This window comes from Oncorhynchus masou, chromosome 29, assembly GCF_036934945.1.
Source record: "Oncorhynchus masou masou isolate Uvic2021 chromosome 29, UVic_Omas_1.1, whole genome shotgun sequence".
Lineage (NCBI taxonomy): Eukaryota > Metazoa > Chordata > Actinopteri > Salmoniformes > Salmonidae > Oncorhynchus > Oncorhynchus masou.
The window spans coordinates 19860009-19885356 of NC_088240.1; the positions used below are offsets into that span (position 1 = coordinate 19860009).

At 44.7% G+C, this 25348-nt stretch overlaps 1 protein-coding gene across 1 annotated transcript; it reads right to left on the reverse strand.

The window, feature by feature from the left end:
- Window positions 1-8131: 8131 nt before the first annotated feature.
- On the reverse strand, window positions 8132-13349 carry LOC135521122 (uncharacterized). The gene is made up of 6 exons (XM_064947058.1): window positions 13242-13349; window positions 12060-12347; window positions 11717-11962; window positions 9977-10222; window positions 9745-9891; window positions 8132-9586 (listed from the first exon to the last, which is right to left on the reverse strand). The coding sequence occupies exons 1-6, from the start codon at window positions 13291-13293 to the stop codon at window positions 9501-9503; spliced, it is 1065 nt and encodes a 354-aa protein (XP_064803130.1). The 5' UTR covers window positions 13294-13349; the 3' UTR covers window positions 8132-9500.
- Between the last annotated feature and the right edge of the window lie 11999 nt (window positions 13350-25348).

The following is a 25348-nucleotide window of genomic DNA, read 5'->3' on the forward strand; positions in this document are numbered from 1 at the left end:
CCAAGAGTGTGCAAAGCTGTCATCAAGCAAAAGGAGGCTACTTTTAAGAATCTAAAATCTAAAATATATTTTGTTTTGTTTAACACTTTTTTGGTTACTACATGATTCCATATGTGTTGTTTCATAGTTTTGATGAATTCTCTATTATTCTGCAATGTACAAAATAGTAAAAATAAAGAAACTCTTGAATGAGTTGGTTGCGTCCAAACTTTTGGCTGGTACTGTATGTGTGCATGTGCTCTCTATGCTTTCTGATTCTTGTCTCAGCATAATTTGATATTACAGAGAAACGATGCCTGTTTGTATTATGATTACAAATGTGTCTCAGCATGAAACAAGCCAATTCTCCCCAAGAGATTTTTGAAATCACATGTACATTGATATGCCACTGCGACCTAGTGGACAACGAGAAAATGCATGGTGAGAAGAGGGTGTGATGATACGGTGTACCTATAAATCTACTATAGTTTATTTAGTGAGCTTGGGCTGCGTGGCTCGATAGTGCCACTGTGTGGACTTCAACTATTTCTGCAGCTACAACTATTCAGGCTGCTTTAACGCTGAGTAAGACAATAACTTGTTACTTGTTCACAACGGTCATGAAAGCACAAAATAGGCCCTGCACAGATGATTAGATCTATCATTAAACAATGAGACCAGACGGGGTGGGGTGTGTGTCCAATTAGCCTCGTCGAGAACTAGTCTTCCCGTGACAATGACGCAATTTTGGAGGTACGGCAATGGAAGACTAATGGCCAATATAAACTAGGTGGCTTGAGCCCTGAATGCTTATTGGCTGACAGCTGTGGTATACCACGTGTATCACAAAACATTTATTTTTACTGCTCTAATTACACTGGTAACCAGTTTCTTATAGCAACAAGGCACCTCTAGGTGTTGTGTTATATGGCCAATATACCACGGCTAAGGGGTGTGTCCAGGCACTCCACATTGCGTCGTGCATAAGAACAACCTTTAGCCATGATATATTGGCCATATACCACATCACCTCGTGCCTTATTTCTTAAATATACCACGGCTCTGGGCTGTTAGTAGGCACAATGTGAAGCAAAGTGAGAGAGAGTGGAATTTGCTCAGTCTGGTCCTTAATAAAAAGATTGCTACAAATCATCAAACACATGTACCTGTGCTAGATAGAGCAGGGGAGGTGTCAAACGGCCAGTTCCAGGGATTGACAGCTGAGGGAGGGATCTACCGGCTACCCGGATAAAGCACTAAATAAACTTCAGTTAGTGCTAAATACGGCTGCTAGAATCCTGACTAGAACCAAAAAATGTGATCATATTACTCCAGTGCTAACCTCCCTACACTGGCTTCCTGTCAAGGCAAGGGCTGATTTCAAGGTTTTACTGCTTAACCTACAAAGCATTACATGGGCTTGCTCCTACCTATCTCTCTAATTTGGTCCTGCCGTACATACCTACACGTACGCTACGGTCACAAGACGCAGGCCTTCTAATTGTCCCTAGAATTTCTAAGCAAACAGCTGGAGGCAGGGCATTCTCCTATAGAGCTCCATCTTTATGGAATGGTCTGCCTACCCATGTGAGAGACGCAAACTCGGTCTCAACCTTTAAGTCTTTGCTGAAGACTCATCTCTTCAGTGGGTCATATGATTGAGTGTAGTCTGGCCCAGGAGTGTGAAGGTGAACGGAAAGGCTCTGGAGCAAGGAACCGCCCTTGCTGTCTCTGCCTGGCCGGTTCCCCTCTTTCCACTGGGATTCTCTGCCTCTAACCCTATTACAGGGGCTGAGTCACTGGCTTACTAGGGCTCTTTCATACTGTCCCTAGGAGGGGTGCGTCACTTGAGTGGGTTGAGTCACTGATGTGATCTTCCTGTCTGGGTTGGCACCCCCCCTTGGGTTGTGCCGTGCGGAGATCTTTGTGGGCTATACTTGGCCGTGTCTCAGGATGGTTGGTGGTTGAATATATCCCAAGTTGGTGGTTGAAGATATCCCTCTAGTGGTGTGGGGGCTGTGCTTTGGCAAAGTGGATGGGGATATATCCTTCCTGTTTGGCCCTGTCCGGGGGTGTCATCGGATGGGGCCACAGTGTCTCCTGACCCCTCCTGTCTCAGCCTCCAGTATTTATGCTGCAGTAGTTTATGTGTCGGGGGGCTAGGGTCAGTTTGTTATATCTGGAGTACTTCTCCTGTCCTATCCGGTGTCCTGTGTGAATTTAAGTATGCTCTCTCTTTCTCTCTTTCTTTCTCTCTCTCGGAGGAGAGACCATGCCTCAGGACCATGCCTCAGGACTACCTGACATGATGACTCCTTGCTGTTCCCAGTCCACCTGGCTGTGCTGCTGCTCCAGTTTCAACTGTTCTGCCTGTGAGTATTATTATTTGATTTATGAACATTTGAACATCTTGGCCATGTTCTGTTATAATCTCCATACAGCCAGAAGAGGACTGGCCACCCCACATAGCCTGGTTCCACTCTAGGTTTCGTCCTAGGTTTGGCCTTTCTAGGGGAGTTTTTCCTAGCCACCGTGCTTCTACACCTGCATTGCTTGCTGTTTGGGGTTTCAGGCTGGGTTTCTGTACAGAACCTTGAGATATCAGCTGATGTACGAAGGGCTATATAAAGAAATTTGATTTGATTTGATAATGTTATCTACTACAAGTAATGTTAGACAACAGTAAGGTTATCTACTACTATTAGTGTTAGACAACAGTAATGTTCTCATACTAGTAATGTTAGACAAACGTAATGTTATCTACTACTATTAGCGTTAGACAACAGTAATGTTCTCATACTAGTAATGTTAGACAACGGTAATGTTATCTAATACTAGTAATGTTAGACAACAGTAATTACAGTAATGTTATCTACTACTAGTAATGTTAGACAACAGTAATGTTATCTACTACTAGTAAGGTTAGATAACAGTAATGCTATCTGCTACTATTAATGTTAGACAACAGTAATGTTATCTAATACTGGTAATGTTAGACAACAGTACTGTTAACTAATACTGGTAATGTTAGATACCAGTAATGTTAACTAATACTGGTAATGTTAGATAACAGTAATGTTATCTAATACTAATAATGTTAGACAACAGTAATGTTATCTACTACTATTAGCGTTAGACAACAGTCATGTTATCTAATACTAGTAATGTTAGACAACAGTAATGTTATCTAATACTAGTAATGTTAGACAACAGTAATGTTATCTCCGACTTGTAATGTTAGATAACAGTAATGTTATCTACTACTAGTAATGTTAGATAACAGTAATGCTATCTGCTAATAGTAATGTTAGACAGAAGTAATGTTAACTAATAGTGTTAATGTTAGATCACAGTAATGTACTCTAATACTAGTAATGTTAGACAACAGTAATGTTATCTAATACTAGTAATGTGTGATAAAGTCCGTCTCGGTGAGAGGTGTAGGAGTCAGGCGCAGGAGAGCAGGGATTTTCTTTGAGAAGCGTGTTTAATGTAGAGATCTGTACACATAGTCCACCAATACAAAATTGGCCCAGATGAATGTCCAAACAACGCGCTCGAAGGAAAACAAACTCATGTCAGTACATGGAGGAACAACCACAGTCCCGACACCACATACACATACGTCAAATGCGAAAACAATAAACCGCATAGAATACCGAACGCTAATACTCACAAGCTTAATCCTGCACGAATTACGGCAGGTAACAGGTGCCCTATATACCCACAGAAATCAAAGCAATTGAAACCAGGTGTGAAAAGGAACACAGACAAAACAACCAGTTTTATCTCATGCAAAGTCTGAAAGTGTAATATCACATGCAAAGGGGTACTACGAAATAAATAGAAAACTACATTTGCATGAAATTCCTTTCTATCCATATTGAAGGAGTGTAGCAGTCAATCTACTGTCAGACCAGAGATCTACTCATGTATTAAATTAACAACCTACCCACAGGTCTCATCACCTACCGACAGGTCTCACCCCCTACCTATAGGTCTCACAAACTACCCACAGGTCTCACAACGTACCCACAGGTCTCACCATCTACCCACATGTCTCACAACCTACCCACAGGTCTCACCATCTACCGACAGGTCTCACAACCTACCTACAGGTCTCACAACCTACCCACAGGTCTCACAACCTACCCACAGGTCTCTTCACTTACCGACAGTTCTCACAAACTACCCACAGGTCTCACCATCTACCGACAGGTCTCAACCTACCCACAGGTCTCACCACCTACCGACAGGTCTCACAACCTACCCACAGGTCTCACAAGCTACCAACAGGTCTCACCACCTTCTGACAGGTCTCACCCCTACCGACAGGTCTCACCCCCTACCTACAGGTCTCACAACCTACCCACAGGTCTCACAACCTACCCACAGGTCTCACAACCTACCCACAGGTCTCACCATCTACCCACATGTCTCACAACCTACCCACAGGTCTCACCATCTACCGACAGGTCTCACAACCTACCCACAGGTCTCACAACCTACCCACAGGTCTCACAACCTACCCACAGGTCTCACCATCTACCCACATGTCTCACAACCTACCCACAGGTCTCACCATCTACCGACAGGTCTCACAACCTACCTACAGGTCTCACAACCTACCCACAGGTCTCAAAGCCTACCCACAGGTCTCACCACCTACCCACAAGTCTCACCACCTACCGACAGGTCTCACAACCTACCCACAGGTCTCACAACCTACCAACAGGTCTCACCCACTACCAACAGGTCTCAAACCTACCAACAGGTCTCACATCTACCCACAGGTCTCACCCCCTACCTACAGGTCTCACCACTTACCAACAGGTCTCACCACCTACCAACAGGTCTCACCACCTACCAACAGGTCTCACATCTACCCACAGGTCTCACATCTACCCACAGGTCTCACAAACTACCAACAGGTCTCACAACCTACCAACAGGTCTTACATCTACCCACAGGTCTCACCCCCTACCAACAGGTCTCACATCTACCCACAGGTCTCACAACCTACCAATAGGTCTTACATCTACCCACAGGTCTCACATCTACCCACAGGTCTCACAACCTACCAACAGGTCTCACATCTACCCACAGGTCTCACCCCCTACCAACAGGTCTCACAAACTACCAACAGGTCTCTCAACCTACTCACAGGTCTCACATCTACCCACAGGTCTCACCCCCTACCAACAGGTCTCACAACCTACCAACAGGTCTCACAACCTACCAACAGGTCTCACCCCCCTACCCACATCCAACCCACAGGTCACATACCCTACCCACCAGTCTCACACCCTACCTACAGGTCTCACCCCCCTACCCACATCCAACACACAGGTCACATACCCTACCCACCAGTCTCACACCCTACCTACAGGTCTCACCCCCCTACCCACATCCAACACACAGGTCACATACCCTACCCACCAGTTTCACACCCTACCTACAGGTCTCACCCCCTACCCACATCCAACACACAGGTCACATACCCTACCCACCAGTCTCACACCCTACCTACAGGTCTCACCCCCTACCCACATCCAACACACAGGTCACATACCCTACCCACCAGTTTCACACCCTACCTACAGGTCTCACCCCCCTACCCACATCCAACACACAGGTCACATACCCTACCCACCAGTCTCACACCCTACCTACAGGTCTCACCCCCCTACCCACATCCAACACACATGTCACATACCTTACCCACCAGTCTCACACCCTACCCACAGGTCTCACCCCCCTACCCACAGGTCACATACCCTACCCACCAGTCTCACACCCTACCCACAGGTCTCACCCCCCTACCCACAGGTCACATACCCTACCCACCAGTCTCACACCCTACCTACAGGTCTCACCCCCCTACCCACAGGTCACATACCCTACCCACCAGTCTCACACCCTACCCACAGGTCTCACCCCCTACCCACAGGTCACATACCCTACCCACCAGTCTCACACCCTACCCACAGGTCTCACCCCCTACCCACAGGTCACATACCCTACCCACCAGTCTCACACCCTACCCACAGGTCTCACCCCCTACCCACAGGTCACATACCCTACCCACCAGTCTCACACCCTACCCACAGGTCTCACCCCCCTACCCACAGGTCACATACCCTACCCACCAGTCTCACACCCTACCCACAGGTCTCACCCCCCTACCCACAGGTCACATACCCTACCCACCAGTCTCACACCCTACCTACAGGTCTCACCCCCTACCCACAGGTCACATACCCTACCCACCAGTCTCACACCCTACCTACAGGTCTCACCCCCTACCCACAGGTCACATACCCTACCCACCAGTCTCACACCCTACCCACAGGTCTCACCCCCTACCCACAGGTCACATACCCTACCCACCAGTCTCACACCCTACCCACAGGTCTCACCCCCTACCCACAGGTCACATACCCTACCCACCAGTCTCACACCCTACCCACAGGTCTCACCCCCCTACCCACAGGTCACATACCCTACCCACCAGTCTCACACCCTACCTACAGGTCTCACCCCCCTACCCACATCCAACACAAAGGTCACATACCCTACCCACCAGTCTCACACCCTACCCACAGGTCTCACCCCCCTACCCACAGGTCACATACCCTACCCACCAGTCTCACACCCTACCTACAGGTCTCACCCCCCTACCTACAGGTCTCACCCCCCTACCCACAGGTCACATACCCTACCCACCAGTCTCACACCCTACCTACAGGTCTCACCCCCCTACCTACAGGTCTCACCCCCTACCTACAGGTCTCACCCCCTACCTACAGGTCTCACCCCCCTACCCACAGGTCACATACCCTACCCACCAGTCTCACACCCTACCTACAGGTCTCACCCCCCTACCCACATCCAACACACAGGTCACATACCCTACCCACCAGTCTCACACCCTACCCACAGGTCTCACCCCCCTACCCACAGGTCACATACCCTACCCACCAGTCTCACACCCTACCTACAGGTCTCACCCCCCTACCCACATCCAACACACAGGTCACATACCCTACCCACCAGTCTCACACCCTACCCACAGGTCTCACCCCCCTACCCACAGGTCACATACCCTACCCACCAGTCTCACACCCTACCTACAGGTCTCACCACCCTACCTACAGGTCTCACCCCCCTACCTACAGGTCTCACCCCCCTACCTACAGGTCTCACCCCCCTACCCACAGGTCACATACCCTACCCACCAGTCTCACCCCCTACCTACAGGTCTCACCCCCCTACCCACAGGTCACATACCCTACCCACCAGTCTCACCCCCTACCTACAGGTCTCACACCCTACCCACAGGTCTCACCCCCCTACCCACAGGTCACATACCCTACCCACCAGTCTCACACCCTACCTACAGGTCTCACCCCACTACCTACAGGTCTCACCCCCCTACCTACAGGTCTCACCCCCTACCTACAGGTCTCACCCCCCTACCCACAGGTCACATACCCTACCCACCAGTCTCACACCCTACCTACAGGTCTCACCCCCCTACCTACAGGTCTCACCCCCCTACCTACAGGTCTCACCCCCCTACCTACAGGTCTCACCCCCTACCTACAGGTCTCACACCCCTACCTACAGGTCTCACCCCCCTACCTACAGGTCTCACCCCCTACCTACAGGTCTCACCCCCTACCCACAGGTCTCACCCCCTACCTACAGGTCTCACCCCCTACCCACAGGTCTCACACCCCTACCTACAGGTCTCACCCCCTACCTACAGGTCTCACCCCCTACCCACAGGTCTCACACCCCTACCTACAGGTCTCACCCCCCTACCCACAGGTCTCACCCCCCTACCTACAGGTCTCACCCCCTACCCACAGGTCTCACCCCCCTACCTACAGGTCTCACCCCCCTACCTACAGGTCTCACCCCCTACCTACAGGTCTCACCCCCTACCTACAGGTCTCACCCCTACCTACAGGTCTCAACCCCTACCCACAGGTCTCACCCCCTACCTACAGGTCTCACCCCCTACCCACAGGTCTCACCCCCCTACCTACAGGTCTCACCCCCCTACCTACAGGTCTCACCCCCCTACCCACAGGTCTCACCCCCCTACCTACAGGTCTCACCCCCCTACCCACATCCAACACACAGGTGACATTTTGTTTTTTCACAGGAGGCAGTTTACTACTCATCACGGCACTCTTTACCAAAAGTTTGGTTGAACCTCTTTAAAGTCACGTAGATCACATCATTACGCTCCTTTTGTTTACAAAGCCCTGCTCCCAAAGCTAAGCTAAGCTTGCCTAACATCACTGTTAAGATTTAAAATGACAAATGATCAAACTCGCTCACAGGGTTGGTTAACTTTGGAGATTCCTTCGGTGTCTACAGAGTTAGGTAAATCAGCCTTTAATTTCCTTGCACTCTATGTTTGGAATAATCTCCAAAAGACATTTCGATTGGATGGTTTGAAGTCCGTACGCTCTTAGAAAAAAAGGGTTCTTTGGCTGTCCCCATAGGAGAACCCTATATGGTTCCAGGTAGACACCTTTTGGGTTCCATGTAGAACATCTCTGTCATACACAGAGGATAATTATGGATTCATAACCAACTTGAAAGTATGCACTTCTCTTTCTCTTCTGTCTGTCTGTGTCTGTCTCTCTCTCTCTCTCTCTGACACCCACAAACACAAACACACACACACACACACACACACACACACACACACACACACACACACACACACACACACACACACACACACACACACACACACACACACACACACACACACACACACACACACACACACACACACACACACACACACACACACATTATCATGCAGTTTCTTTGTCTTGCAGGTGTGGTATAGAGATCTATACACCCATGAGAACTCAGCCTGTTGAGTGCACTGGAGGGCCAGGATGTGGTGTGAGTCTGAGAGACAGGCTGAGCCACAGCAGCCAGTTTACTGAACATTCAGTTAGAACAGGTGGACCCCAGGAACAATCATACAGTACAAACCACATAGCTACACAATACACAGACTATAACTCACAAGATATGTACTAATTACATTACCCATAGGAACGCATCCGATGAACAAGCATTATATGTTTCAACATATCAAAGATATTTATTCTTCTTCATCTCATCAGAAAAATATCTGAAAATATAGCTCCCTGATTATGATGCTATAGATGTCAAATGTCATGATAGTGACTTCTGATGCAGTACTAATAAAGTCAGGTTTGTGTTACTTTGAGGAAAGAATATAGATCTGACAGATTCCACTTTTGTGACTACAGGGGTTGTTGTGGTTAAGAAGAATTTGTGAATGTTTGCACACAAAACACACACACACACACACACACACACACACACACACACATCGTGAATTCCTGTGGTTTCGTGGTCCTGTCCACCTGGGCATTGGTATGGGCTGAGTCTGAGCATCATCTGGTGCTTGCTGTGGAGACCTGGGTCTGGAGTTTGGTGTGGCCTGAGACGCTGCTCTGTTATGGGGCCGGGGTCAGCTTTGGGCCCTTTGTTGGTGGTGGACGTGTGGGATGGGTGAGGGGGGCCAATCTCATCTCCTCCTCCTCTACAGGGAGACATGAGAGAAGAGATTACATCTGGGTAAATCAGGGGCTGGGATTCATAGGTAATGGAGTTAAATGTTGGTACATTGTGAGTAGCTTGGGTTTTATCATAATACTGTTTTATCATAATGTAGATAACGTGTGTTTTTGTGTTCAGTACCTTCTAGGCGTCTCTTGTGCTGCCTGCAGCTCCTGCAGACACACCCCAAGGTGATGAGGATGAGGAGCAGACCACCTCCGCCAGCCAGAATCAACACCATCAGCCATAGCTCCATCCCAAACAAGAGCACTGGAGAGGAATCATCATCTGCAGAAGAATCATCATGCATCGTCATCATTATAATCATTCTCATCACCAGGTATGTTCATTAAACGTAGTATGTTCTACACACCTGTACATTCAGGGTGAACATCATCACTCTTCTCCTCGCTGTCTTTAATACTCGCTGTACACGCATAACTGTCTTCAGGTTTGAGCGTTGCCTTGGTTATGGTCAGAGTAGCGCCTGTCTGTCCTGGCAGTGTGTTTCTGTTACGGCTCCATGTCACGTGCACATTCACAGGGTTTCCCACATCACAGCTCAGAGTGACAGATGAGTCAGTACAGGTGTGTGTCAGACGTGGTTTAGACACAGCCACTGGGAACACAATGCACACACACATTGTAAAGAGCACATACATTATCTGCCCTAACACTGGCTGTGAGTGTGTGAGTGGGTGCGTGTGTGTTTCACACACACACACTTGTGTAAACAGGTTACTTAAATGTAGTACAGTTGAAGTCGGAAGTTTACATACACTTAGGTTGGAGTCATTAAAACTCGATTTTCAAACACTCCACAAATTTCTTGTTAACAAACTGTAGTTTTGGCAAGTCGGTTAGGACATCTACTTTGTGCATGACACAAGTAATTTTTACAACAGTTGTTTACAGACAGATTATTTAACTTATAATTCACTGTATCACAATTCCAGTGAGTCAGAAGTTTACATACACTAAGTTGACTGTGCCTTTAAACAGCTTGGAAAATTCCAGAAAATGATGTCATGGCTTTAGAAGCTTCTGATAGGCTAATTGACATCATTTGAGTCAATTGTAGTTGTACCTGTGGATGTATTTCAAAGCCTACCTTCAAACTCAGTGCCTCTTTCCTTGACATCATGGGGAAATCAAAAGAAATCAGCCAAGACCTCAGAAAAATAATTGTAGACCTCCACAAGACTGGTTCATCCTTGGGAGCAATTTCCAAATGCCTGAAGGTACCACGTTCATCTGTACAATATCCAATATCTATATCCACAGTAAACTAGTCCTATATCGACATAACCTGAAAGGCCGCTCAGTAAGGAAGAAGCCACTGCTCCAAAACCGCCATACAAAAGCCAGACTACGGTTTGCAACTGCACATGGGGACAAAGATTGTACTTTTTGGAGAAATCTCCTCTGGTCTGATGAAACAAAAATGGAACTGTTTGGCCGTAATGGCCATCGTTACGTTTGGAGGAAAAAGGGGGATGCTTGCAAGCCGAAGAACACCATCCCAACCGTGAAGCACGGGGGTGGCAGCATCATGTTGTGAGGGTGCTTTGCTGCAGGATGGACTCGTGCACTTCACAAAATAGATGTCATCTGAGTCAGGAAAATTATATGGATATATTGAAGCACAATCTCAAGACATCAGTCAGGAAGTTATAGCTTGGTCGCAAATGGGTCTTCCAAAGGGACAATGACCCAAAGCATACTTCCAAAGTTGTGGCAAAATGGCTTAAGGACAACAAGAGTGGCCATCACAAAGCCCTGACCTCAATCCAACTTATTGTGGAAAGCTTGTTGAAGGCTACCAGAAACATTTGACTAAGGTTAAACAATTTAAAGGCAATGCTACCAAATACTAATTGAGTGTATGTAAACTTCTGACCAACTGGGAATGTGATGAAAGAAATAAAAGCTGAAATAAATCATTCTCTCTACTATTATTCTGACATTTCACATTCTTAAAATAAAGTGGTGATCCTAACTGACCTAAGACAGGGAATTTTTACTACGATTAAATGTCAGGAATTGTGAAAAACTGAGTTTAAATGTATTTGGCTTATGTCTATGTAAACTTCAGACTGTATGTTCTACACACCTGTACATTCAGGGTGAACATCATCACTCTTCTCCCCACTGGTTTTAATACTCGCTGTACACGCATAACTGTCTTCAGGTTTGAGCGTTGCCTTGGTTATGGTCAGAGTAGCGCCTGTCTGTCCTGGCAGCGTGTTTCCGTTATGTTGCCACACCATGTTCACAACCCCAGGGTTCCCCACGTCACACCTCAGAGTGACAGATGTTCCATCACAAGTGTGTGTCAGACGGGGTTTAGATACAGGCACTGAGAACACAAAACACACACACAAGACCACATAATTGTGAGTGTGTGTGTGCACATTGTATGTGTTTTCTGTATTGTTTGTGTGTTTTGTACTTACCGAGCAGACACAGGCGAGTTACGGTAGACTTCATGTGATTTCCCAGGTTGTCGTAGATGGTAGCCTGATACGTCCCAGCGTTATCCAGCTGTAGGTTCTCCAGTAACAGAGAACCATTCTTTGTGGTCTGGTATTTCATTGCAGTATTCTTCTTGTTGTCGTAAACTATCTTAGAGTCATGGGTCCACCGTAAGTGGAATGACTGTTCAAACAACTCCAGGCCCGGATAATCATGGTCAATCACCTTGGTCTTCCCGACAGTAGCGTACACACACTCCTCGTCAGCACCTAAACATACAATGAAATGTACATTTACTGTACCGTCAGCCACCACTGGAGATAACTGTTAGTGTCAAATAATCATTGAGCACAGCAGTATAAGTTCTACTTAAATAACTAAATTAATTACAATTTACAAAAAATACTTTAGGCCTAAATAATAGAAACAATTGAAAAATATGCACATCCAACTAATCAGGTGTATGAGAGAAAAATGTATCAAAGAAAAAAGAAATGTCCGCAACTCTGGTATGCTTCCATGGGGATTTAATCAGACACACAACAAGGACAACATTTCAATCCGAGCTGGATCTTCGTCAGGTAATACATACTAAACAATACATTAGTATGAAGGTTATTAAAAAATATTTATTACAGCCAGAATATATCATATGGTGACATGAACTTGAGCTCATTTGCATTGATGATGATTGAGAGGGGTCTCGGTAAGACTAATCTTACAAATCACCCTCACATCTCTTCTATCTAGGTCAGGTGTAGGAGGAGAGATCAACAACAAAAACTGTACTTTCAATGGAAACAAGTCTATGACATCAAATCAGTGAAATGGTTATTGGATATATTTTGTTGACAATTTCTTAGGGATGCAGGCTAACTGAAAACGATGAAATAAACTCATACACACTTGGATTCTGGTTTGCTCTATAGTGTTTAATAGATCACTGTGAGCGAAAATAAGACCATTAGTGTGCTGTTTTTTCCTAAAGATTTAGAAGTCAAATTAATGATTTATTTGATTTTGATATGAATATTGTGCAGCAATATTAGTTTTACCCAGCACATCACCCAGACTAACAGCTAAACCATAAAAACAGACAAAATGAGATAAACTTAATCTTTAACTTTAAGATTAAATTAAAATCAGGTTAAGTTCGAACTCACCTGCAAACCCCAGAGAGGGGAGGATAAGCGATATCAGCACCACCAAAGCCATTCTGAAGGAATGATTACACCTGTTACAGACTGGGTCTGTGTGTGTTAGCACTCTGTTCATCATTGTTCAGAGCAAGGGGACATCGTGTGTGTGTGTGTGTGTGTGTGTGTGTGTGTGTGTGTGTGTGTGTGTGTGTGTGTGTGTGTGTGTGTGTGTGTGTGTGTGTGTGTGTGTGTGTGTGTAAGAACTTTTTTCGTTCCAGGTAGAACCCTTTTGAGTTCCATGAAGAGCCCTTTCACAGAGGGTATTGGAACCCAAAATAGTTCTACCTGGAACCAAAAAGGGTTCTCCTATGGGGACAGCCGAAGATCCCTTTTGGAACCCTTTTTTTCTAAGGGATGGATTACATTTACATAATAGGTACCTGGAGGGAAATGGGGAGGGTCATGCTTTTTCAATTTTAGTCAAGGGAATAGTTTACTATTTTTTAAATCTAATTCAGGGGAGGGTCATGTAATTTGTTATTGATGAAATGTCTATATTTCTCAGTGTTTTAGAACTACACTGAACAAAAATATAAACGCAACATGCGACCATTTCAAAGATTTTACTGAGTTTCATATGAGCCCTTACGACGAAAAAACGTATATGTGACATTTAAAAAAAGAATGAAGTAACCATCAAACAGAATTATTTGATATCCTCCCTGTTAAATTAAGTGGTTTCGTGAGAATTTCGGAAAAAAAATAATGTAAGTTACACAACTAAGAATGGATGAACAAGCGCTTTCGTTTTCTGCTGCCGATGAAAATGTCGGAGAGAAGATAACAATCAAACCAAAGGACAGTCAACGAAAGACAGAGGGCTGTGGAGAAACCTCATATTAATCGCAAAGTACAAGAAAAAACTGAGAAAACATGTCCAAAAAAGGTATGTGGAAGAACAATCTATCAACCAGGCTAACGACGTTGTGTTGTTCTGTGTTGGCTTGCTTGTGTAACTTGCCAGAGCGAAACATATCAGCTAATAGGCAAGACATTATGAAAGTGGTTGCTAGATTATTCAGGGGAAAGGTATAATTTACATCTATCCACCTGGCTATCAGTAACGTTGCACTGTTACCTGCATTAGGGAAAAGGGAAAAGTGTGTGCCTAAACTATTAACTGCATTAGGGAAAAGGGAAAAGTGTGTGCCTAAACTGTTACCTGCATTAGGGAAAAGGGAAAAGTATGTGCCTAAACTGTTAACTGCATTAGGGAAAAGGGAAAAGTGTGTGCCTAAACTGTTAACTGCATTAGGGAAGAGTGTGTGCCTAAACTGTTAACTGCATTAGGGAAAAGTGTGTGCCTAAACTGTTAACTGCATTAGGGAAAAGGGAAAAGTGTGTGCCTAAACGGTTAACTGCATTAGGGAAAAGGGAAAAGTGTGTGCCTAAACTGTTAACTGCATTAGGGAAAAGTGTGTGCCTAAACTGTTAACTGCATTAGGGAAAAGGGAAAAGTGTGTGCCTAAACTGTTACCTGCATTAGGGAAAAGGGAAAAGTGTGTGCCTAAACTGTTAACTGCATTAGGGAAGAGTGTGTGCATATACTGTTACATGCAGAAGGGATGGTGGAAAATTGACAAAGGAGCGCAAATTGCAGCTTTTCAGAGAATTCTACACAGTCCCATACAGGAAGGAGCAGGCTTGGAGCAGGTGAGATCCAAAATGACTGAATAGCCATATTATTGTACACTTATTGACCGTTGAAGCAGATGACACACCAGTAGAAGTTGTAATCCTGCTGTGCTGGTCTGACGAGGGAGTTATCATTCTTCATGTAGTGTAACCTATACTGGGATATTCAAGCAGATTGTCTATCATCATTGTTACTCTTAGTTCTGGGTTCATGGACCTGTGTAGATGTTACATTGTTCGAGCTTATTTTTCTTCTTATTATGATATTATTTATGCTAGGCTAGTTAGGGACATGTAGTGCGACTTCATACATTCATTAAAATGGGTGTATAGAGTTATACAGGCATTAGTTTATTTTTGTAGCTTAATGAGATATTAGTGCCTGACTAGTACATGCCTGACTAGAGAGTGTGTGTGTGTGTGTGTGTGTGTGTGTGTGTGTGTGTGTGTGTGTGTGTGTGTGTGTGTGTGTGTGTGTGTGTGTGTGTGTGTGTGTGTGTGTCTGTCTGTACCTGTGTAGTCTCAGCCCAGGAATGAGCAGGGAGATTATCATAATAATAACAGGGGGAGACGGTGGGGAGAGTCAGGGGGATCAGACTTCTCACTGACTGACTAATATGATATAATGTTGCAAACTCTGAGAACTGTTGCAAACCTGTGTGTATGTGTGTTTACAACCCAGCTCACAGTGAAGCGAAGATGGCAGCCTCGGGTACACCTTACAACAGAGAGGCCAGAGACCGACTGTCTGCAAGAAGACCTTCATGCCAGTAGATCAACTGACAAACAGCTGTGTACAGGCATGATTAGGCTGTGTATTATGTCTACATTTCTTACTTAAATCAGAATATGCTTATTTGAACACTCTGATCCCAATAAGTACATCCACACATGATACTTATTGGCAAGAAAAAGTAATAGAACCCTTTGGAATTACCTAGATTTCTGCATAGATTTGACATAAAATGTTAATCTAAGTCACAACAATAGACATACAGTCTGCTTAAACTAATAACACACACAATTATACGATTTCATTTCTTTACTGAACACACCATGTAAACATTCCCAGTGCAGGGTGGAAATAGTAGGTGAACCCTTGGATTTAATAACTGGTTGACCCTCCTTTGGCAGCAACAACCTCAACCAAACATTTTCTGTAATTGCAGATCAGATCTACACAACGGTCAGGAGGAATTTTGGACCATTCCTCTTTACAAAACTATATCAGTTCGGTAATATTCTTGGGATGTCTGGTGTGAACCGCTCTTTTGAGGTCATGCCACATCATCTCAATCGGGTTGAGGTCAGGACTCTGACTGGGCCACTCCAGAAGGTGTATTTTCTTCTGTTGAAGCCATTCTGTTGTTGATTTACTTCTGTGTCTTTTGTCATTGTCCTGTTGCATCACCTAACTTCTGTTGAGCTTCAATTGGCGGACAGATGGCCTAACATTCTCCAGCAAAATGTCTTGATAAACTTGGGAATTCATTTTTCAGTCGATGATAGCAAGCTGTCCAGGCCCTGAGGCAGCAAAGCAGCCACAAACCATGACTCTCCCTCCACCATACTTTACAGTGGGGATGAGGTTTTGATGTTGTTGTGCTGTGCTTATTTTTCTCCACACAAATGTTGTGTGTTCCTTCTAAACAACTCAACTTTAGTTTAATCTGTCCACAGAATATTTTGCCAGTAGCGCTGTGTAACATCCAGGTGCACTTTTGCAAACTTCAGACGTGCAGCAATGTTTGTTTTTGGACAGCAGTGTCTTCTTCCATGGTGTCCTCCCATGAACACCATTCTTGTTTAGTGTTTTACCTATCGTAGACTCGTCAACAGAGATGTTCGCATGTCCCAGAGATTTCTGTAAGTCTTTAGCTGACACTCTTCTTAACCTCATTCTTCTTAACATCATTGACCATTCTGCACTGTGCTCTTGCAGTCATCTTTGACGGCAACTCCTAGGGAGAGTAGCAACAGTGCTGAGCTTTCTCCATTTATAGACAATTTGTCTTACTGTGGACTGATGAACATCAAGGCTTTTAGAGATACTTTTGTAACCATTTCCAGCTCTATGCAAGTCATCAATTCTTAATCTTAGGTCTTTTGAGATCACCTTTCTTCAAGGCATAGTTCACATCAGGCAATGCTTCTTGTGACTCAAATTTTGTGAGTGTTTTTTTTGTAGGGCAGGGCATCACTAACCAACATCTCCAATCTCGTCTCATTGATTGGACTCCAGGTTAGCTGACTCCTGACTCCAATTAGCTTTTGGAGAAGTGATTAGCCTTGGGGTTAACATACTTTTTTCAACCTACACTGTGAAAGTTTAAATTATGTATTCAATATAGACAAGAAAAATACAATAATATGTGTGTTATTAGTTGAAGCACACTATGTTTGTCTATTGTTGTGACTTAGACGAAGATCAGATAAAATGTTATGACCAATTTATGCAGAAATCCAGGTAATTCCAAAGGGTTCAATACTTTGTTTTACCTCTGTACATGTGAGCTGGATTTGTGTCTTCGGTCTAGAGTGGGTCCTCTGTAATGTTTCCTATTCTGATTAACTGAAGTTAATGTATGTGCTTTCCGTGGCCTGACTGCATCCACACTGGGCAGAAATATGTTCACAATGGGGCCCTGGCCACCTCGACCAGCTGAACTACACATTACCTCACTGATATGGGCAAACTCTCAGGTACTTTACAAAAAATATCTCTCTGTCTCTATTGCTGTCTGTCTGTTTTTTAGAGGGGTTCCCTAACCCCAGCACAAACATGATGGTAGGATATTTGGTTTAAAAAACAAATTAGAATTGTAAATATTGTTTCTGCCTTCAGCTGATCCTTGGAGCATACACACCAGACAGAGCTACAGCCAGTATGAGGGATGGAAGTCCTGGTCTGTCTGTAAGCTGAAGCGTGGAGCTAGACCTCAAACTCCCTCATTCTCAAGCCACTACCCCATTGCCTACGAGTCTCCTCTTCCAGTAAATACAGAAAGACACAGCAGTCTGATGACCATGTAGTCACTAGTATGTGAAGCTTCCCCACAGGAAAAGGCAAGCCCAAGTGCTAGAATCTTGTGTGCATTACTTTTTACAGTGACAGTGTGTTTAGACAACCTTCATGTAACATTCTATCTCCATAGCAGAGGTCCAAATTCATTCCAAATAAGTTGCATTCATTGGTGTATATGCAAACTTGCCTATCAAGCCCTCTACTTGTTGTTCTTTGACAAGACTAAGTCAATGTATGAGTTTTGGTACCTCTTACTCTGAATCACGTGGTCATATGTGTGAAAAGTTTATTGTGTTGTATGCATAATGTCTGTCCTGTCAGACTCCATTCTGTTTCTAGGATGAATAGCCAGATGAACCATACCCCTTGCACAAGATTTTCTGTAGACTTCACCCCTACCATCTAGCCACTGACTCAACGAGCATCGGCAGACCCAGATAAGAAGCAGATGACATTAACGACCACATACCCTTCACAAGGAGCAACACCAGACAAACTGGGAGCTTGACTGGACCCATCAAACCCTCGGCATTGGTGAGTCTGTGAAAACTGTGTGTGTGATTGAAATGTGGAGGGTGGAGGTTGAAACCGCAATTCATTCTTCAAGAGCACACTTCTCCAGTGAGCCAGTGGCCATCGAAGGGGAACATTTAACATTCAATTTTCTGGCAACAGATCTGGTGGACATTCCTGTAGTCAGCACACTCCCTCAAAACTTGAAACATTTGTGGCATTGTGTTGTGTGGCAAAACTGCACATTTTAGACTGGCCTTTTTATTGTCCCCAGCACAAGGTGCATGATCATGCTTGCTGTTTAATAAGCTTCTTGATATGCCACACCGGCCAGGTAGGGCAGCAGGGTAGCGGCAGGGTAGCCTAGTGGTTAGAGCGTTGGACTAGGAACTGAAAGGTTGCAAGTTCAAACCCCCGAGCTGACAAGGTACAAATCTGTCGTTCTGCCCCTGAACAGGCAGTTAACCCACTGTTCCTAGGCCGTCATTGAAAATAAGAATTTGTTCTTAACTGACTTGCCTAGTAAAATAAAGGTAAAATTAAAAAAAGATGGATAATCTTGAAAAAGGAGAAATGCTCACTACGATGTAAAAAAATTACAGGCTAGTTAAGGTAATCTGTACATGTAGGTGGGGGCAAAGTGACTGTACATAGGTAACAAACAAACAGTGAGTAGCAGCAGTGTACAAGGGGGGGGGGGTGATGAATGTAAATTGGCCAGTGGCGATTTTATGAATTGTTCAGCAGTCTTATGGCTTGGGGGTAGAAGCTGTTGAGGAGGCTTTTGGTCCTAAACTTGGCACTCCGGTCGGTACTGCTTGTCGTGTGGTGGCAGAGACAGTCTATAACTTGGGTGACTGGAGTCCCTGACAATTTTATGGGCTTTCCTCTGACACCGCCTATTATGTAGGTCCTGGATGGCAGGGAGCTTGGACCCAGTGATGTACTGTGTCGTACGCACTACTCTCTGTAGCGACTTACGGTCAGATGCCGAGCAGTTGCCATACCAGGCGGTGATGCAACTGGTCAGGATGTAAACTGTGGAACACCGAGAGACACTTGGAAATCAAAAGTTTGAATAATTAAACAATATTTATATTTTTGAGAATGTGGGAGTGGTCCGTGGATACTTAAGGGACAGTCATGTCGAGTGTGTTTCATTTGGCGATCTCATGAAGGACAGGAAACACACATTACTGTGTCTTTGGTTGTGTACACTTCTCAATTATGGGTTTTACATCTACATTTTGTGAAACGTATATGATTACATGTGAAACTATTTGAGAAAAGATTAAATGTGATGTTAGCCTTCTAAATGACAATATGGATTTTCATATGAAGTTTAACTAGTCAGTGGCCACGCCCCCGTGAGTACAGACATTTACATCGGCATAATGCATGACCCCCTTCTTCCACAGAGTATAAAACCACCTGTGACAAAATTGACATTTTATGCCAAAGTGACCCACGGTAAGCCGGACGTCTCGAATGGTTAAGAAGACTAGAAAACAGAGCTGACGCTACATATTGAAATGATTAAGAACTACAACTCTACCAAAGGACAAGATCAGAAAACATGAAGCGGTAGCTACATTTTGAAATGGTTGGCAACTCTACAAGAGTCAAAAACGCAGGGACGAGGTCCCCATGTTGAAATGGCTAAGAAATCTACAAGCTAAAGAACAACTATTCAGACTGCAGCTGTTTAAATACTTTAGTCCAGTAAATGCATTTCCGAATGGTACTCTGAAGTACCCATTATAACATCTACAAGGACTTCTGGGGAACGCAACCAGAGACTCTCTGATTTAACTATTATACAGCAGACGGACCAGTGACCACAGAGAGGGACAACAAAGGCATACACTCATAAATATGTAATATTAGTACAGATTTAAGGTGTTTAACAGGGGAAAGGGTTTTATATTTTGTACACATGTACTTAGCTACCTGGCTGTATCTGTATATCAGAGATTTGCAGTGTCCTGCAGAGTCAAGATCAGAGCTCCAGCAAACGTTTTGAGACATAGTTAGCAAGCTAAACAAAAAAATCCAGTGTACCAGCAATGTAAAAATACATAAACAACATATGGCATTCTGATGACAAGCAATCTAGAAAATGTATCGGTATGTTGTGGCTTGAGGCAAATTCACGTCTAAAATTACAGTGACATATCTATTAGAAATTAATAGTTCTTTGTCCTCATTTTTAAAAATATTACACATTCAAATTAATTTACTTCACATGGCAGAATACAATTGTACTGCATTGCATAATAAAATAAATTGAAAACAAAAAAACAAACATACATGCAACATATATTTAGGGAACTATTGTTGTTTGCAGTTGGCATCCCTGGTCCTGTTTTTGATTTAACCGACCTGGAAGACCAGGTGTTTTGAATTTAGGCAATCACTGAACTGATCAGTTAGCTCAGTTGGTCAGGTGTGGTGCGTAGTTGGAACAAAATTCTGCAGTAAATGTGGCACTCCTGGAACAGGGTTGCCTATCCCCTGATGTAAAGGATGGATGATCTTTAAGAATGTTTTTGCTTTGACAGGTGTGTTTTTCATCCAGAGGTTGTGATAAGAGGTTCCTGTTGTCACACTGGAGGAGATGATGGGCAGACGTTGATGGTTGAGTCTACTGATGTGTATCTGCTGTATCATGGTCTAAGGATATTCCACCATGCTTGCTTTTGTTTTCACTCCAATTGTGCTGTCATGGTTGAGCAGAGATAGGAGTGCAATGCCCGGGACACGATATTTTAGTACAGGCCTAACTTGGTGGTGTAGATGGTCACCAGGCTGGGTCTGTTGATGCTGAAACACTCGAGATGGTGCAGCACAAATATATATATGTATGGCATTTAGCTGACACTTTTATCCCAAGCACCTGTACATACATTTTCCATATGGGTGGCCCAAGTGGGCATCAAACACACAATCCTGGCGTTGAATGTGTCATGCTCTATACCAACTGAGCCACAGAGAACCACAGAGAGCTTCTGATTCCTGTTTTTCACCAAGGACTCCACCTGCTGGTCCACCTAGACATCCTGGATCCAGGGTTCCAGCAGTTAAATATCAGATGATGTTTGCTGAGTGTGTCTATTTAGATACAGAGGTTCCAAAGGGGGTGGGTTGTTTGTAAAGCAAACATGCAGGACTTTGCACTTGTTTGGGTTGAACTGCATGGCGTGCTCATTGACCTAGGAGCACATCTGTTCTAGAACATTTTGAAGGCTGACGAGCTGCCCCATCCTTATGCATTCTGCAATGTCATCAATGTTACTGAACTTCTGAAGTATGCCGTCGATGAGGGCCAGGGAGAAGGTCCAAGAAGGGTCTAAAGTCTTGTTCACACTGCAGGCCATAATGCTCAAATCACTTATTTATTTGTATCTATTTTTGACTACTGACTGGCCAAACAAGTTACAAGTGACCAAATCGTATTTGTGTGTGTTCCGACAGCAGTAATTTTCTGACATGGCTACGCTAGTCGCCATAGTAATGACAGGTGTGTGCACAGTGGTGTAGGCTGATTGGTGGTGGAGTTCGTGCTTTCTATCACTCAGAAATTATGTTGCAAGCTAAGGTGACAATGCCTGCAATGAACGTTTGCCAGTTGCTTTGAATGTTCAAAATCATATTGTAAGAACACTTTTTAAAGCTTTAAAGGATAATATGATTCAACTTTCAAAACTAGTCCTTTTCGGCTACCCAAGGCAGTCAACTAGTTAGGTAACTGTTTAGCTTGCTAGCACATTCACTCATTTGTTTGTAAACAATTAACAAGCTAGTTAGCTAGCACATGTTCTTGTCAAAATGTCAACAGAGGAGCTGTCTAAAAACTGTCTAAAAACCACTTGTCGGCAAATAAATCAGATTAGACAATTCAGACACAAGTCACATGGCCAGAAATCAGATTTGTATTTCTTAAAACCACCTAAGAAGGTGGTTTGAAATATGAGATTCCATGCGTTCCGACTGCAGAAGAAAGAACAGGTTTGAATTGGATATGCAACAAAATTGGATTTAAGTCACTTCAAACTGCCAATGTGAAGCCACTCCACAAGTCAGCTGTTGCACATTGTCACGATGAGAGGGTGCCTTAATATCTCACCCTCTACTTCCTGTTGGAGCTATATACCCAGGGGAAAAGGGACTCTCTGACTCCTAGATGAATCAGACACTTTCTTACCACTTTATGGACGTTGTCAAAATCTGTTGTTATTATAGTGCAGATGGTCTTTCTTGCATCAGTGGATTTTATGTTGTGTTGAAATGTTTATTTTAGTTTTATTTAACCTTTAAATCAAATCAAATTTTATTTGTCACATACACATGGTTAGCAGATGTTAATGCGAGTGTAGCGAAATGCTTGTGCTTCTAGTTCCAACAATGCAGTAATAACCAACAAGTAATCTAACTAACAATTCCTAAACTACTGTCTTATGCACAATGTAAGGGGATAAAGAATATGTACATAAGGATATATGAATGAGTGATGGTACAGAGCAGCATAGGCAAGATACAGTAGATGGTATCGAGTACAGTATATACATATGAGATGAGTATGTAAACAAAGTGGCATAGTTAAAGTGGCTAGTGATACATGTATTACATAAGGATGCAGTCGATTATATAGAGTACAGTATATACGTATGCATATGAGATGAATAATGTAGGGTAAGTAACATTATATAAGGTAGCATTGTTTAAAGTGGCTAGTGATATATTTACATCATTTCCCATCAATTCCCATTATTAAAGTGGCTGGAGTTGAGTCAGTGTCAGTGTGTTGGCAGTAGCCACTCAATGTTAGTGGTGGCTGTTTAACAGTCTGATGGCCTTGAGATAGAAGCTGTTTTTCAGTCTCTCGGTCCCAGCTTTGATGCACCTGTACTGACCTCGCCTTCTGGATGATAGCGGGGTGAACAGGCAGTGGCTCGGGTGATTGCTGTCCTTGATGATCTTTATGGCCTTCCTGTAACATCGGGTGGTGTAGGTGTCCTGGAGGGCAGGTAGTTTGCCCCCGGTGATGCGTTGTGCAGACCTCACTACCCTCTGGAGAGCCTTACGGTTGAGGGCGGAGCAGTTGCTGTACCAGGCGGTGATACAGCCCGCCAGGATGCTCTCGATTGTGCATCTGTAGAAGTTTGTGAGTGCTTTTGGTGACAAGCCGAATTTCTTCAGCCTCCTGAGGTTGAAGAGGCGCTGCTGCGCCTTCTTCACGATGCTGTCTGTGTGAGTGGACCAATTCAGTTTGTCTGTGATGTGTATGCCGAGGAACTTAAAACTTGCTACTCTCTCCACTACTGTTCCATCGATGTGGATAGGGGGCTGTCATCTCCTTAGTTTTGTTGACGTTGAGTGTGAGGTTATTTTCCTGACACCACACTCCGAGGGCCCTCACCTCCTCCCTGTAGGCCGTCTCGTCATTGTTGGTAATCAAGCCTACCACTGTTGTCGTCCGCAAACTTGATGATTGAGTTGGAGGCGTGCGTGGCCACGCAGTCGTGGGTGAACAGGGAGTACAGGAGAGGGCTCAGAACACACCCTTGTGGGGCCCCAGTGTTGAGGATCAGCGGGGAGGAGATGTTGTTACCTACCCTCACCACCTGGGGGCGGCCCGTCAGGAAGTCCAGTACCCAGTTGCACAGGGCGGGGTCGAGACCCAGGGTCTCGAGCTTGATGACGAGCTTGGAGGGTACTATGGTGTTGAATGCCGAGCTTTAGTCGATGAACAGCATTCTCACATAGGTATTCCTCTTGTCCAGATGGGTTAGGGCAGTGTGCAGTGTGGTTGAGATTGCATCGTCTGTGGACCTATTTGGGCGGTAAGCAAATTGGAGTGGGTCTAGGGTGTCGGGTAGGGTGGAGGTGATATGGTCCTTGACTAGTCTCTCAAAGCACTTCATGATGACGGAAGTGAGTGCTACGGGGCGGTAGTCGTTTAGCTCAGTTACCTTAGCTTTCTTGGGAACAGGAACAATGGTGGCCCTCTTGAAGCATGTGGGAACAGCAGACTGGTATAGGGATTGATTGAATATGTCCGTAAACACACCAGACAGCTGGTCTGCGCATGCTCTGAGGGCGCGGCTGGGGATGCCGTCTGGGCCTGCAGCCTTGCGAGGGTTAACACGTTTAAATGTTTTACTCACCTCGGCTGCAGTGAAGGAGAGACCGCATGTTTCTGTTGCAGGCCGTGTCAGTGGCACTGTATTGTCCTCAAAGCGGGCAAAAAAGTTATTTAGTCTGCCTGGGAGCAAGACATCCTGGTCCGTGACTGGGCTGGATTTCTTCCTGTAGTCCGTGATTGACTGTAGACCATGCCACATGCCTCTTGTGTCTGAGCCGTTGAATTGAGATTCTACTTTGTCTCTGTACTGACGCTTAGCTTGTTTGATAGCCTTACGGAGGGAATAGCTGCACTGTTTGTATTCAGTCATGTTACCAGACACCTTGCCCTGATTGAAAGCAGTGGTTCGCGCTTTCAGTTTCACGCGAATGCTGCCATCAATCCACGATTTCTGGTTAGGGAATGTTTTAATCGTTGCTATGGGAACGACATCTTCAACGCACGTTCTAATGAACTCACACACCGAATCAGCGTATTCGTCAATGTTGTTATCTGACGCAATACGAAACATGTCCACGTGATGGAAGCAGTCTTGGAGTGTGGAGTCAGCTTGGTCGGACCAGCGTTGGACAGACCTCAGCGTGGGAGCTTCTTTTTTTAGTTTTTGTCTGTAGGCAGGTATCAGCAAAATGGAGTCGTAGTCAGCTTTTCCGAAAGGGGGGCGGGGCAGGGCCTTATATGCGCCGCGGAAGTTAGAGTAACAGTGATCCAAGGTTTTTCCACCCCTGGTTGCGCAATCGATATGCTGATAAA